General features: G+C 36.7%; 1 protein-coding gene across 1 annotated transcript; it reads left to right on the top strand.

The window, feature by feature from the left end:
* Nucleotides 1–96: 96 nt before the first annotated feature.
* On the top strand, nucleotides 97–15354 carry SRI (sorcin). The gene is made up of 8 exons (XM_083377879.1): nucleotides 97–327; nucleotides 5102–5185; nucleotides 5740–5809; nucleotides 6348–6391; nucleotides 7139–7286; nucleotides 8119–8232; nucleotides 8894–8952; nucleotides 10633–15354. Exons 1-8 carry the CDS (start codon nucleotides 286–288, stop codon nucleotides 10657–10659), a joined length of 588 nt encoding a protein of 195 aa, XP_083234005.1. The 5' UTR covers nucleotides 97–285; the 3' UTR covers nucleotides 10660–15354.
* The last annotated feature ends 501 nt before the right edge of the window (nucleotides 15355–15855 follow it).

Genomic DNA, 15855 nt, shown 5'->3' with positions numbered 1-15855 from the left:
AAAAAAATAAAGGATATCCGGCTTGTACCATTCTCATCAGAAAAGAGGAGCGGGTTAATGCCAGGTGCTTCGTCCGGTTTTATACAAGACGGGCAAGGAATGGCGAGATCGACGGGAAATACACGGTCACAAACGGCGACACTCGCAGTTTCCTCGCGGAGAAACGTTTTCCAATCCCTTACTTTCGCAACAATGGTTTGATCCGGACTTCCTCTGGTTTGGGGCAGCGCTGAGAGGTCACGGGGAGGTTGCCGGCGGTTTCCGAAGAGTAGCTGATTGAAGATTATGGCGTATCCTGGTCCCGGAGGCGCCTATTACCAAGGCGGGGTAAGGCAGCTTGAAGCGCAAAAGAGCCGCTGCGGGCGCCGTCTGCTTTTCGCGTCCGCGGGGAACGGCTTTGTTTGCTTGTTGAAAGCTTGATTACGGTTTGCTTGATTACGTTAGCTGTAGGGATGTGGAAGATGGCACCGCGAACGGAAGAGAAAAACCTATCTGAATTAATCCGGAGCCAGAAGGCCGCTTTGGAGAGGGGGGAGGCCTTCGCGCGGAACCTGACTTGGTGGAATCTCGTGGAATTAATTGGAGCATCTTTCCAAAGCGGAGCCACGCGCGATGGGCGCTTAGAAAGTCTCAAATCCGGTTTCCGATTTACAGGAAGACTTTGAAAGAGCCTCCGCCCTCCGTAAAACGCCACAGGAGGTCTGCCAATAATTGTCGATACAATTGATCGGGTTTGCCCATTCCTCTAAACCGTATTTTTTTCTGGATCTTGGTTTATCCAGTATTTATTTTTTTATTTATTTAGTTATATTTATATACCGCCCTATTCCCTGAGGACTCAGGGCGGTTTACAGGGAATTAAAAATCCAAAATACAAAAATTAAGAACAAATTAAAAAATATTAAATTAACCCTGTAGTCAGTTAAAAAGAACCCCAAAATTAAAAATTCCTCCTCAGTCTGAGCCCGAGAGCTCAAAGAGCCAGGTCTTCAGGCCCCGGCGGAATGATCGGAGGTCGGGGGCAGTCCTCAGCTCCACCTGCAGCTGGTTCCAGAGGGCAGGCGCTCCCACCGAGAAGGCCCTATCCCTGGGTGTCACCCGCCGGCAATCTCTCACCGGCGGAACCCTGAGCAGACCTTCCCTGTGGGAGCGCACTGGGCGAAGGGCGTTTGATGCCAGCAGCAGGTGTTCCCTCAAATATCCCGGACCCAGGCCATGTAGGGCTTTATAGGTGATAACCAGCACCTTGAATTTCACCCGGAGGGCAACCGGAAGCCAATGCAGCTCGCGGAGTAGAGGTGTTACATGGGAGTATCGGGAAACCCCCATTAGTAAACTATTGGTTGCTTGGTAATTAGTACAGAGCATCCAGTAAGTCGGACGGTTAAACTAGAATCGTTGTGTTTTAGGGGCAAGGCCCTAAGGTGGACTATTGCGCAATTTCTAGAGGCTGCTAGCTTAAGAGAAACAAAACTGATCTGAATATTGCTAGCTCATATTGTGTAATTTCCTAAACCAAATAAAAGGCAATCCTGAATCTTGACTTCAGCACAGATCCTGTGTGTTTTAACGAATTAATTTTAATTTCTGTGTGTACTGAACTATTAACTTCTCATGAGTTAAATGAATGCCGTCTTCTTTGCATTGGGATCTCCAGGCTACTACTTACGGTATAATTTGCACAGCATTGCAAAGAAGTAGATTATTCTGTTTATATAATAATACTCTAAAATATGGAGTAAGATGTTCAAGGGTTCAAATTGTATTAACTTTATTTCTGACTATATAACTTCAGCTGCACATGTTTGAAAGTGCTAATCAGATGTCAATCCTCAGGTCAGTCCAGCTCTGACAATATTATGTAGGGTTCCTAAAACAGAAAAATCATCATTTAAATAAATAATAATAATTAGATTTTAAAAACCCAAGGTATCTCTGCTTGCCCAGTTGAACCTTTGTTTCACACTTGGGCTGCACCAACTTTCTCTGTTATTGTGTAAATATCCTTTCCTGGAAAAGATTAGCAGAATGAACCATCTCATATTTCCCTCCCTATATTAATCTAGTAATTCTGTGGACGTTGAATTTGAATCACAAGATCAACACCCAGTCAGCTTCAAGGGGACTTTTAATGTTCCTGATCTAATTTGATTCTTTAATGCAGGTGATACGCGACTATCCTAGAAAAGTGGTAGCGGGGGAGGGAATGAGCAAGCCTGAGCGAGGGATGGCTGGAGCTGTAGGGCTGTCAGAGCTCAGTGGAAGCACCAGGATCAGCGTTCTTTGGAGCTGTCAGGGCTAAGTGGAAACGCCAAGATCAGTGCCAGGCTCCATTTGGAGCTCGGCGCTGATCCTGGCGCTTCTGCAGAGCCCAGAAGAAGTGCCAATCAGCTGGAATGTTGCAGCATCTCCAGGGTCTTGTGATTTACATTCAGATGCTTGGCAACTGATTCATATTTATGACAGTCACAGTGTCCCAGGGTCATGTGAAGTGACCAAAACCTCCTGCAACCACCCAGCAGAGGGGGGGGGGAATAAAAACCAAACACCCCGCCACAGCACCCCTGCTGCCAATCCTCAACAGAAATGCTCACAACAATGAAAACCTCGGACAGGAGGAAGAGCGCCGCCAGGCAGGCAGGTGTCTTGCTCCGCTGTGGCTTTGGGGGCACTTTTTTCAGTGCCATTGTAACTTCAAACAGTCACTAAGCGAACTGTTGTAAGTTGAGGACTACTTGTACTAAATCACTTTTTTCCTTTTTTTTTTTTGGTAATCATGTTTTTGACACCTTGCTAGGCAACTAGTGGTACTTGGATGTTGCCATTTCCTAAAAGTGGTACAATGGATGAAAAGTTTGAAAAGCCCTGCTTTAATGGACTAATTTCTGCATAACACTGATGTTTTTGGGGAGACAGGAGAAATGGGGCCTGCATTTAATGTGTGGTTCTAAAACATTGCATGTGTGATAATATATCACTTAGGACTACATGGAAAGAGGCAGCAAAAAACATTGAATACATGTTTTTTTAGAGGTTTCCTTTAGGACTAACCAATCTACTGTCAAAAATTCAGAGAGCCATTAAACATCCACATTTAGAGTTTACTTTGGTAATCCATTTTATGTAGCTTTTTTCCTGCATGAAAATTGAAATGTTTATTTAACTACCAGGCTTCACCTCTGCTGCCTTTTGGAGATACTTGATTGACAATTGTGCCCTATCCAGCCAATTGTATTACAGAAAATATAGTCGGCGAGTTTTTAATTTTTCAATAAGAAATATATAGTTAAAGTAAATACAAATGTATCCATATTAAATGTACACTTATAATATCCTAAATGAATCTTGGGCAAATATGTAAGGCTGAATTCTGCCTTACTGTACTCTGTAAAATCTAGTATCAATATGAATGTTCCACATGATCTATCTATCTTATGACTTCATATAGGCATAGAGGCTGTCAGCAATTGCTGGCAGAGTAATCTTCCTCTTTTCACCAATAAATACCAGCATGAATGTTAGGTGCATTTTAAAAAAATATTTCATCATGCCAACTCAATGAATTTGTATATGCTTACTTATTTCCTTTTACCAACTTGTGAACTATGAACTTTGCAGCATTCGTAATGAATAGATTTGCTAAACAAAGAAGGCATTTCCTTGTATGAAACAAACAGTTCTGCTAAGAGATTTTGTTTCTGGATAATTTCTAGTTTATTACAATGAAAAGGTACTTGGGTTGTAGCCAACAATCATTTGAATTTTTGTTCCCCATTGCCTATTGTACTAAACTATGATGGTTTGCTTGCTTTTGGCTTAGTGTGATTTTGCAAAATCATGGTCACAATTTAATGTATGCTATGAAGCCAGCAGCACCATGGCTATTTCAACAAAGCATTGTTAAAACAAACCGAGCTGAGTGTAACGAACAGCCAGTAACTGAGCAACCTTAAAGTATGTATTCAGGAATATACTACAGACATCACAGCTGACATTTCCTAAAACCAGCCGAGTGTTTTTCTTTTGAATTCTGGTCCTTTTCCCCCTTCTGATGCAAAAGATTTTTTTTTTCATCTCAAGATTCATGTAACTGAAAGGCCTAATCTAGGGGTGTCAAACTCGCTGCGCCACGTGACGTGTTGTGATGTATTGTGACTTTTTTCCCATTGCCTGAGCTGGGGTGGGCGCGGCCTCTGCATGATGCATTCGGCCGGGCTGGCAGTTTGACATCCCTGGCCTAATTTTTTTTTTAATCCCATTTTATATCCCACCCTTCTCCGAAGACTCAGGGCGGCTTACAATCTAAGAAGCACAAATCAATGTGCTTAGCAATAGCCTTCATTCTATGTATCTGCCTGCTTATTAGGGCTTTCGCCCCCCCCCCAGCAGCATTTTTACTAAGTCAGCTTATTGCCCCCAACAATCTGGGTCCTCATTTTACCTACCTCGGAAGGATGGAAGGCTGAGTCAACCTTAAGGCTGGTGGGACTCGAGCCTGCACTAATTGCGGGCAGCTGGTGTTACTTAAGGAGGCATTAGCCCACTGCTCCATCAAGGCTCTGTGCCTTGGTGCCTTTCAGTTTTCCGCTTACAAAATCTCTGCATTTGTTACAGAAATGAGAGGCTTTGGGATATACTGGTTTAAGACTACATCTTATATATGAATGAATTGTTCTGTTTGGGGCTAACTGACAGGATATACATACGTGCACAGAACTTTCTATTATTATTGGCAATTTCTCTCGGAGAGAGAAGTAGAATAGTGCTCTGGCAGTGGAGTGAACCTTCTGCCACTCCCAATATCTCCTTAGCTGCCTTATGACTGTGCTTTGCCCAGTCCAATCTCTAAAGAAGAGATTGGACAGCATTTTGTCTGGAATGATATAGGCTTCAGCAGGGGGTTGGACTAAAAGACCACCATGGTCCCTTCCTGGTATTCTGCATTCTGGTGGGTTAAATTGGCCTTTCTAGATAATGTAAAATATTTGTAGGTACATTGCAGTCAGACGTAAAAGATTGCCAGTCTATTGAAACTGGGTTTTGGTTATTTGCAATTTAGATTACTAAAAATAATAATAATTGTATTTTATTTCATTTCTAGTATGGAAGTGCTCCAGGTGGACCAGCATTTCCTGGTCAGGCTCAAGATCCATTATATGGTTATTTTGCTGGAGTAGCTGGGCAGGTATGATTTTCTACCATACTGGTACGAGATTGCTGATCCAGATATATGTTGTTAGTTAATTTTTTTTAATTAATTATGTGATGTCTCTTATTTTTTTATTCAAAATATACAATGCGTCTTCTGCAAAGTATAAAAATGGATTAAATAATATACAACATAGCTCTCTTTTTTTGAAGTGTATGTCTTCCTTCCTTTATTTCATCACAAACGGATTAATTTTGTATACTTTTTCCTCAGTAGGCATATCTTCACAGCTACACTCCACCATTCATTGGAGTGGAAAGCAGTAATTTACACTTGTTAGGGTTGCATTGAAGCAAGAATTAAAAGAATTGTATAAACAATTGTTGTAACCAAGGATCAGAGATTTCCTTCCCAGGACATAGAGAACATTGTTTGTTCTTATATGCCCAAGTATGTGAGTGTCCCCATTCATATGTCACTGTCTGCTCATGTCTTTGATCCCATAATAACTGCTATCTTGTTGGGGAAAGGAGAAGTGTTTGTGGCATAAGAAAAATAAAGCTGGATTGACATTGTTTGTGTTTTCAAAGGATGGGCAAATAGATGCCGATGAGCTACAAAAATGTCTGACTCAGTCAGGAATTGCTGGTACCTATAAACGTAAGTTTGACAAATGAACATTTTTATGCTATGTATAAGACTTTATGGCGTAAATTTTCATGGGCTAGAATCATTGAATCGAATGAGAAGTCAAAGATTTCTTGAATTCTCACATGCCCCATTCACCTTGGCAGTGGTCTGGCATTATGGGGATTGTAGATCACAACTCATTGTCTTGACTTGGCCAGATCTGATTAACACTTTGATCGAAATACAACAGGAAAGTCCAGGTTAATAGAGTAGACTGGAAAGTTAAAAAAGCATTTTGGAAGAAAACAACAGTAAACCACTATCACAAGATGTTGTGAAAATAACATGGACAAGTCCATATGGTCATTAGTCGTCAAGTTCAACTTGATAAAGTACTTTGATTAAGTAACTTTTACTTCTATTTGAATCAGTGGAAATTTCATAGCATTATAGGAAAATGTTTATAGTATTGCTCTGTCTTAAAAATTATTTTCTCAGTATTGCAGAGACAAATAATACACATTAATTAGTGATGTGCATTACTTATTTGTTCTTTTTTTTAAAACAGCCTTTAATTTAGAAACTTGCAGACTCATGATTTCCATGCTTGATGTATCCTTCATTTATCTGGCTCTGATTTTTTAGTACATTTGTGGGTTGTGAAAAATGCTTTCAGGTAATGGAGAGTACTTTTACAGCTAAAATCACTTTTAGCTTTTATGTAGAGTGTTTTGACCTTTATATTTCAATTTCCTGACAATTAGAACAATTAATTGGTGGAAAGACTTTCCTGTAGAAAGTGTGAGTGATCCAACACTGGAGGTTTTTAAGAAGAGATTGGACAACTGTTTGTCCAAAATGATACAGGGTTTCCTGCATGAGGATGGGGTTGGACTAGAAGATTTCCCTTCCAACTCTGTTATTTTGTTATTCTGACCATTTTATAATGTATGGTATGAAATCCGCACCAGGTAAAATTGTCCATAGCAGACGCATATTTTAATAAATAAACTTCTTTCTGTGTAAGTTTTTATCTATGGAGTAGCCAATGTGATTATGTTGCGTTGAAATTGTTTGAAATCAATACCTCATTGCTAATTGAGTATACTCTGCATACACTTTAGCTATTACAGATCTGTCCATTAAAGCATTTCTGTGATATCCTTTATATATTGATTTCCATAAGTTTTGCTCCAAAATATGCATAGAATTGCAGTTGAATTCAATGATTTTTCAATTAAAAAGTAAGTCCTGAGTGATCATCTACGTTTGATATCAGAGCTGCAGTCCTGTGAACAATAAAGAATATTTTGCATTTGCTTTACTATTAGTATGGTTTGATCCTTAACAATAATCCAGAGAGATATGTCTGGCACAATGGGCTTCAATGAATTTAAAGAGCTTTGGGCTGTACTGAATGGCTGGAGGCAACATTTTATGAGTGTGGATGGTGACCGCAGTGGTACAGTTGATTCTCAGGAGCTGCAAAAAGCATTGTTATCCATGGGTGAGTTGTAGAACTTTTCTCTGGCTAGGATTAATGGCCACAGGAAAAACCTACAGAAGAACCCTGAACTTTCCTTAACCTAAAAGTCTTTTGATTTTTCAAGACTTCCAACTCCCAGAATTCTCCAGTTGTATTCAGATTAGGGAAGATTGATCTAGTCTAGTCCTTGTAAAACTCAGAACTAGAAACTGTTACTATACCGCCCCTCAATCTTCTGTTCTGCAAGTAACACAGACTCAGTTCCCTTAACCATCATCAATTTTTGCTCTCTATCATCTCATCATGGAAATTATTCTCTGAATTCCAATTTGTTAGTAGCCCTTTTGGACTGAATATAGTATTCCAGGAGGGGACTGACCAAGATAGAGCTAAATAGGAATAGCACTTGCTGTGATCCATAAATCTACTAGGCTGGTGTAATTCTAGCAAGAACTATGGCTTGCCTGTTTTATCACAGATCTATACTCCTTCCTCCTAACTGTTGTTATTCGTTTGGGGGCTGTCCATGATTCCATTTCCTTTTAGCATTCTAAAAGCTCTATATATCCACTTGGTTTCCTTGGAGGTTTCCTTTTTTTCCTGTTATCGATTATGCTTCCATTATCTCATTTCGAAGGGCTTCCTGTTCCTCCCAGACTGTTAGAAACATTATTTGGAATAAAACTGGTGCTAGAGATTGGTGTTCTGTTTTGCAGTAAAGCACCTGTCCATCTCACTTTTTTAAGAGTCATCTTGCAGTTGTCCTACCTGAATAGGCATTACCCAGTAAAGGATATTTCTGATATAGGATCTTCAACACGTTTGCTTTCTTTTGTGTCTTTTATTTATTTAGGATTTAGATTGAGTCCACAGGCCATCAATGGAATTGTGAAACGATACAGCTGTCGTGGAAAGATCAGTTTTGATGACTATATAGCCTGCTGTGTAAAACTCAGAGCTCTTACTGGTATGATTAATTTCACAGCAATTACTGAACTTGACTGGTTTTTAATTTCTCTTCTTATCAAGTTAAGGTTTTTTTCTGAAACACAAAGCATGATAGAATGGTCCGTGTAAGCCATCCAGTCTATCTGTTTATGTTAGGAAAACAAATTTAAACTACCTTCAGCAGAAGGCATTTTAATCATTGGATGAAGCTCTTTCTGGATGGCTAGCCCATCATCGTTAATATTTTATTTGAAGTTCAGTTGAATTTTAATCTCATAGTAGCTTAAATCCAGTCTAATCTAGTCCTAATAATTTTATTCCAAAACTGTTTTTGTCTATGACATAGAAAATGTTCCAGCATTCCAAGTATTTTATTCTATTTCTGAATTTTTCTTACAGGTTAAATCATATTGATACAATTTTTTAACAGCATCACATGTAGGAAAGAAAAATCTCTACACTTTGATTGATAAAAGGATTAGAACTTGTGGATTTACAAAGTGTATTAGTATTTTAATCCTTGGGCCTAAATTAATCGGTAGATCATTGTTCAAAAATAATTTCTTGTGTTTGTCAATTTTTAGTTGGTTTTTTCTGAAACTGACAATTATAATAGACAATTTTCTTCTAACATGTGATTTGCCATCTGATTCATTTTATTTTATTTTATTTCTTTACAGATAGTTTTCGAAGAAGGGATGCAGCCCAGCAAGGGATGGTGAATTTCCAATATGATGATGTAAGTGGTTCTAAATTAGTCTTTCCAGCTAGAGATGTGAAATACGCTTTTCCTTAAGTGCCGTGAACAGTAATTTCAGTATCAGTTGTTGAAATTTGTTTTCATAGTAGTTATTCCTTCTTCTACTGGACTTTTTATAAAATATTACAGCTGTGCCCTTGCCTTAATTAGAAGCTATTCCCAAATAACTGACGGCCTTTGAGGATCGTAAGTCTGCTGTATAGCAACAGTGAAAACTGTATCTTAACATGATCAGCCTAACACTGTATTGCCTATACCAGAAGTGGGCAATAAATTTTCCCAAGAGGCCACATGAGAAACTGGGACTATTGTGGGAGACTGTCCTTCCTGTTGCTCCTTATTGCCACCCCTGGCTGAATAAGAAAAAAAAAGAGCCAGATATGGCCAATGGCCCTAAAATGCCCAGTCTATCCTGCACCAACCTTTCCCAAATATCTTCCATATGTGTGTATTTTACTTCCCAGAATTCTGATGGCAATTGGTGAGAATTCTAGGAGTGGGTTGGAGGGCCAGAATGGAAGTAACTAACTACTGTGTTTTCCCAAAAGTAAGACCTACCCACAAAATAAGCCCTAGCTTGATTTTTGGGAGTAGGCCTAATATAAGCCCTACCCCCAAAATAAGCCCTAGTCTTAGGGCAAGGCACATGCCCAAATATCAAGCTAAGGTGGGGTTGGGGGGTGGAGCCACCTTAGGCCCCCAGCACCCACTTACCAGGCCTCTCATGAATTTACACCTGCCTCTTCTCGCCAGCCCACTTCTGCAGTGTCCTCCAGCCTGCATTTCACAGTCAGAGACCTTTCTGGAAGGCCTCTGCAGTCGAAAACCACTCAGTGAGTGGAAAAGACACCACCCGAAAATAAGACTTGGTGCCTCTTTAGGAGGCAAAAAAAAATAAGACTGGGTTTTATTTTCAGGTAGTATATAGCTAGCAACAATCCAATATGCTGTTAGCTTTTGAATATTGGATTTTAGGCAACTCCTTTCCAGCCTTACTTGGGAACACTATCAATTGAACCTAATATTTTTATATACAAAGCATATATCACTAGGCTACATGTGCTACTGAAGTTTAGTGTCAGGCATTTTCCAATAGACTTGTCTCATGTCATGTGCTGGATTGTGTTAGATTCATGCTGGATGTTAGTCTATGAGTCTTCTTACTGAAGTCCTAACTTGCTTCCTCATTGCCCCAAAATGCCAAGTATATTTCCAGCAGTTAGCAAAGTGATTAAAAGAAGTATAAGCTGTCAGTATCAGTATCCTAAAAAACTTCAGTCTTTCTTGGCAAGAATTGAAAACCATTAGATAATGATTCTGTGGCTTTTCAAATCAAGAATTTGCAAAATGGTACTTGAAGGTGCCACTGTATTGACCACACCATTAAATCATAGCCATAATACTTCCCAGTTAGTTTAAAATGATTCAAAATATTAAAAATGAGTGAGAAGTTGTCCGTGTAATTGTAATGGCCTACTTTTGGAGTCTAAATGCTAGTTTTCAATTCTGATCATTACAGTTTTTGGAAACAATGAGGCCCAACTGCTGAAGGTCCACAGGCTCCCTATCTCTGTATTACAGCAATCTTGCAATGGATAATTGCATAAAAATGATTGTGATAACAAACTATACCTGATACACAATTTCTTCCTTTGGCAGTTCATTCAATGTGTCATGAGTATCTAACTCAGAATGAAGACAAACAGATGAGCATGGATCTACATTCCACGTCACTTTGCTTTGTGTCAAACAACTAAATTGTGATATTTGCATATTTTATAAATATTAATCAATATGCTTTTATAGTTTTTATAACTAATGAAAGAAGGAAATACAATAAATATTGTTTGAGTGGATCTGCCTTATATATTTATAATTTGCATAAGGAGAAAAGGAAACAAATTATTCATGTTTACATTTAATTTTTCTGTATCATTTAAAAGTGATCACGTTGGAAGATGCTTTGTATCAACATTAGGAAGTTAAAATAGGAATGTATTGAAATGAATTCATAAAATGTCATGGAGGTTTATTTCTAGGAAGTTTTTTTTTAAAAAAAACTCAGAATAAACTAAAAGTTTGTCACTTTCTACACAGTAAGCAAAACATTTTTCTAAGTGTTCAGTTGGCTGTCTTAATATTTTACTCTAGTGTTTATTTCATAGAAACTGCCCAATTGGGAGTTGATTTAATTAAGTTTGCCGTTTAGTTTAGTTTTTTATTTTAACCATTTATATGGTTTTCCATCTCACTACTGTGACTCTGCTATATCACATTTTTGCATGCAAGGAAGATTGGGATCGGGAAGAGAATAATTGCCTACATTTCATTATTTTTTTAAAACACATGTCCCCCATCTATGTGTATTAAAAATGATGCACAAACCATTAATTTCACTGGCAGTTAACAAGAATTTTGGCTACATTATTTTTTTCTCTAGAGAGATATTTTTCCCATCCTCAAAATAACCACAACTTTCATGTTGTGTCTCTTGCAGAACGTATCCTTTGTTTTAAATAAACAACTGCTTTACCAAAAGCGTTTGCTTGACATATTTGGTTGCATATGCATTGAGTGGCACTAGAAAGCATAATATAGACTAAAAGGTTACAGCGTATTGATTATAAAGAACATTTTTCTTTTATACTGAACATACTCTAGAGTAATTGTAGATTATTACAATAGAAAATTTCGTTAAATTATTCCCTTCCACTTTTCCCAGTAAGAGAGGGATTGACAGGTAACCAAGTATAACAGGTTTGATTTTTTACAAAGAACCACTTCGAAACTACAATTTATACAGATAGTCCTCGACTTACAATAGTTCATTTAGTGACCCTTCAAAGTTACAATGGCACACAAAGTTACAAAGGTCATGTTTTCCACACTTAATGACTGTTGCAGCATCCCTATGGTCACATGATCAAAATTTAGATGCTTGGCAACTGGTTTATATGGCAGTTGCCGTGTGTCCCGGGGTCACGTGATTAGCTTTTGCGACCTTCTGACTAGCAAAGTCAATGGGAAGCTGGGTTCATTTAACAAATCATCTTACTAACTTAACAAATGCAGTGATTTGCTTAACAACTGTGGCAAGAAAATTTGTAAAATGGGACAAAACTCATTTAACAAATATCTCGCTTAGCAACATAGATTTTGAACTCAATTATGGTTGTAACTCAAGAACTACATATAGTCATTTATTCCCACCATATTTCTAATCTGTCAGAATTTTAGATGTTTCCCATCTACAATTAGAAAAAGACATGAATTTGTTTTGAGTATCTGAGTGCATTTTCAGGGAACTTTTTGACAAGCTATTGAACTTCTGTTTTGTTAACTATTCCCACATAGTTCATACAGTGAAAGCTCTTCCTATTTCCTGACCATAGGCTATGCCTAGCTTCTTTGTTCCCAGGCTGTATATTAAATTGGAATGATACATCCTTTCCATACTTATATATAAAACAAGAATTAGTTGGTCGGGGCTGCATATAACTTGTTGTAACATTGTGGATATAGCTTCATTAGTAGTTGTACATTTACAGCAATTTAAGTGTTATTTGAGGTAGTTTCAATAAGGTGTTGAGTATTATTTATTTATTTTATTTATTTTATTAAATTTATATACCGCTCTTTCCCGAAGGACTCAGGGCGGTTTACAGGGCATTTAAAACAACCAATACAAAAGTTAAAAACAAATTAAAAAAAGATTAAATCATCCCTAGAATTAAAAACCCCAGTTAAAAATTCTCAGCCTAGGCCGGAGAGCTCAAAGAGCCAGGTTTTCAGGTTTTGAACTGGAAAAAAAACATAGAGCATTATGTATTAGTAGCAATGGCAGCAATGGTAATTATCCATACTTTTTAATAGGAATTTTTAATCTTTGGGGGTTGGTTGACAGACTTACAATAGCACTGCCATAGAAGGCACAGCAAGTCATGGAATATCCATTTGCTAATAGGCAAACCGGTGAATTTACCTTTAGGCTATGTCATCTGTTATGTTCCTTCTGCACCAAGACAGTATAGTTCTATGCCCTTTCAGTTTTTTAGGAACAATACAGAAGAAATTACCTTTAAGATAATCATTCTTAGCTTTATTACGGTATTTGGAAATTATAAGGTAAGCTAAATAGTGCCACCTTGAGCATTTTCCTTTTCTATATTTTGTAAATTAAAATGCTCAGTGCTATAATTTTTATGATTTAATTCTTTCAGGCCCATTGGCTAACCTTTTTCAGAATTACAATACATATTCTGAAAAGTATCTAATTAGACATATCAGTATTGGTCTTCTTTTATCTCTCACTTGTGTCTTGCAAAGCATACCTGGATTTTTGATTTTTTTAAAAGAGCTTTGTTGTGATCCTTTTTTCAGTAGTAATGAATCCATTCTGGATAGTAGAGAATTGGCAGGATTTTATCAGTGTACAAACCTTAAAAGTAATAGTCTTTGATAAACACCATAATTATTAAACATTTTAAAGTACAGTTGCCATGATTTGAAGCTCATTCTTTTATTGACATAATGATACATTACTAACAGTGTAATTACTTTGCATTAAATATTTTAATAGGAACTCTATGGTGATTGAAATATGCAAGTTTTGATATCCACAGGTTATAATTTTATTTAAAAGATTATTTTGTCCAGTTACAGGAAAGCTGGCTTTATGAATTTTGATACAACAACAAAAGTGTTCAGCACTGCAGTGATAAAAAGAGGAGAGTTTTGCATTGGAATTGACAAAATTTAATGTTTCAAGAAACACATGGTTAGTTGCTATTATAGAAACAATATCCAGTGGTAAATACAACTTTTTACACATGGGATAATTTTAATTATTTGAACTAACACAAAAACACTACATCAATAATCCAATTTCTATATTTTTCACCAACTATGTTGAAGTATTTATGTTGACAATGCTTTAGTGACAGATTTACAATATGGTAGTAATTATATTGAAAAAAACCACAATAATTAATAGTTAAAAATTAAAATAAATTGCCAGCACACTTCCATATAATGTTAGAATGGTGAGCAGTGTTCAGATAACTCAGTGGTACATTTTTGCTTAAAGATTTATAGTTTAATAAGCACCAGACCATATGCCCTAGCACATATATATTCTCAATATTCAGGCAAGTCAGCATTATTGTATCATATTAAGATATGTGATACCTTAGGATTTGCAGAATTACAACTGTGATATTTTACAGTTATTACTTAGCACCACTAAGCATCCAAAGGGCAGTAAAGCATATTTACAAGTGTTTCCAAATAGTTCGTAAAAAATATATCTTCAAAAATTTGAATATGTAAGGTCATAAGGCCTCTAAGGCTTTAAAAAAATACTTCTATGGCCATTTTTCTAATTTATAAAGACCAGAGGGATACTTTATTTTAATTTTCACACTTGTAATTTAAATAAGATTTACAAATCGATTTGTTAAATTCCCACTGTGCCATCTTCTCCTGCCTGATTGTCAAAATGATGTAGCCTGTTTTCTTGTTTGCATAATGCTTCCCACTTAAATTTATCTCTTTTTTTTTACTTTCAAATAGCTTATGTTAGATTTCTTTTTGGATTTCAAAATGAATGAAACAAAAGCTTTTGTTTCATTCAGATTGAAGATTAGAACAAATTGTTTTATAAGGTTAAAGACTGATATACTTAGCAAACCTGGTGAGAGACTCCAAAAAATTAGGAAATTACTGCAAATGCTACCAGATAAAGTCATTTTAAACCAGGTTTACACATCATGTAGAATTGCTGATGCCTTCTAAATAGCACAAAAATAATTAGTAGCTATTATAAACATATCCAAAATTCATTTTGAAACTAAGACAATATTTCAGATAAAATGAAAAAGTAATCCTGTTTTTGTTTTTAAGCAAAGTTATGAAGACAGAAATCCAATTATAAAGCTCTGAAAGTTTTTCTATACTCAGCATTTTTTTTACTTGAAACTGATTTATTTTGAGGTCTAGTTGGAATGGACTGATTACCCAGATATTATTGGTCATTTTGAGTATTAGTTTCAATTGACTCTTATAAATTATACCGACTTCAACATCACCATGTGTATACTGACTAGGAATTATTATAGTTGAAATCTATTTCTTTATGACTGCTTTGATTGTTCAACTAAATTGTGCCAAAATATCCTTTAAAAAAAATATCTATAGAGATTCTCAGTCATCCAGATAAAGGTTGTCCCAAAGGTGCTGTTTCAAGAGGCAACTGCTTCTTGAAAAAGCACCTCTGGGGCAATTTAAAACATACATATCCTGATAACTCCATGATTCACACTTATTCCAAGATAATCTATTCTGTTGTTTTTTCTTTGATTAAAACCATTCTGTACTGTTGCAGTACTATAGTTTGGAAGCAATTATTGAAACAATGTTCTTATTTTCTTTTATCTACATATTTCCTTGGTTATACAGTGAAACAAAGTTGAAGAGTGTTGAAATACATCAACCACATCATACCAAGATATTATTTTAAAAAGGTGAAAGGAAAAGGCATTAAATTTTAATGACCAAGAGTTTTGTTTACGAAAAAAGAACAGTGGGTTGTATCCAGTGATCTGATAGCACAAAGCATCTACTCCTTGTATAAAATCCAGCATTTGTTATAATTTTGTTGTTAAATAATGGTTGTGGCAGTTATTCCAGGTACACTTGTGGTACATCATGTCATTGTTAGCAGATCAGCTACCCTGCATTTTTTTTTCCTCTTGGCATTACACCTTGGATACAACCCATTCTGTGGAACTAGCCATTATTGCACTTTTATGTTTTGAAACACAACAAGTGAAAATCTTGAAAGTAGCTAGGCTTTTTTCATAAACACAAAACTTAAAATACACC

This window comes from Vipera ursinii (assembly GCF_947247035.1).
Source record: "Vipera ursinii genome assembly, chromosome: Z".
In the NCBI taxonomy this organism is placed as follows: Eukaryota; Metazoa; Chordata; class Lepidosauria; order Squamata; family Viperidae; genus Vipera; species Vipera ursinii.
The sequence above is the reverse complement of the archived record's forward strand: the minus strand, read 5'-3'. Positions and strand labels throughout refer to the sequence as shown.

What these genes read in the sequence shown, in the direction of transcription:
- SRI (XM_083377879.1), top strand. Translation starts at nt 286, where the DNA reads ATGGCGTATCCTGGTCCCGGAGGCGCCTATTACCAAGGCGGG. An exon ending in TTGCTGGAGTAGCTGGGCAG is followed by an intron (nt 5,186 to 5,739) that starts GTATGATTTTCT and finishes GTGTTTTCAAAG; the next exon opens with GATGGGCAAATAGATGCCGA. An exon ending in AATTGCTGGTACCTATAAAC is followed by an intron (nt 5,810 to 6,347) that starts GTAAGTTTGACA and finishes TTTTTAAAACAG; the next exon opens with CCTTTAATTTAGAAACTTGC.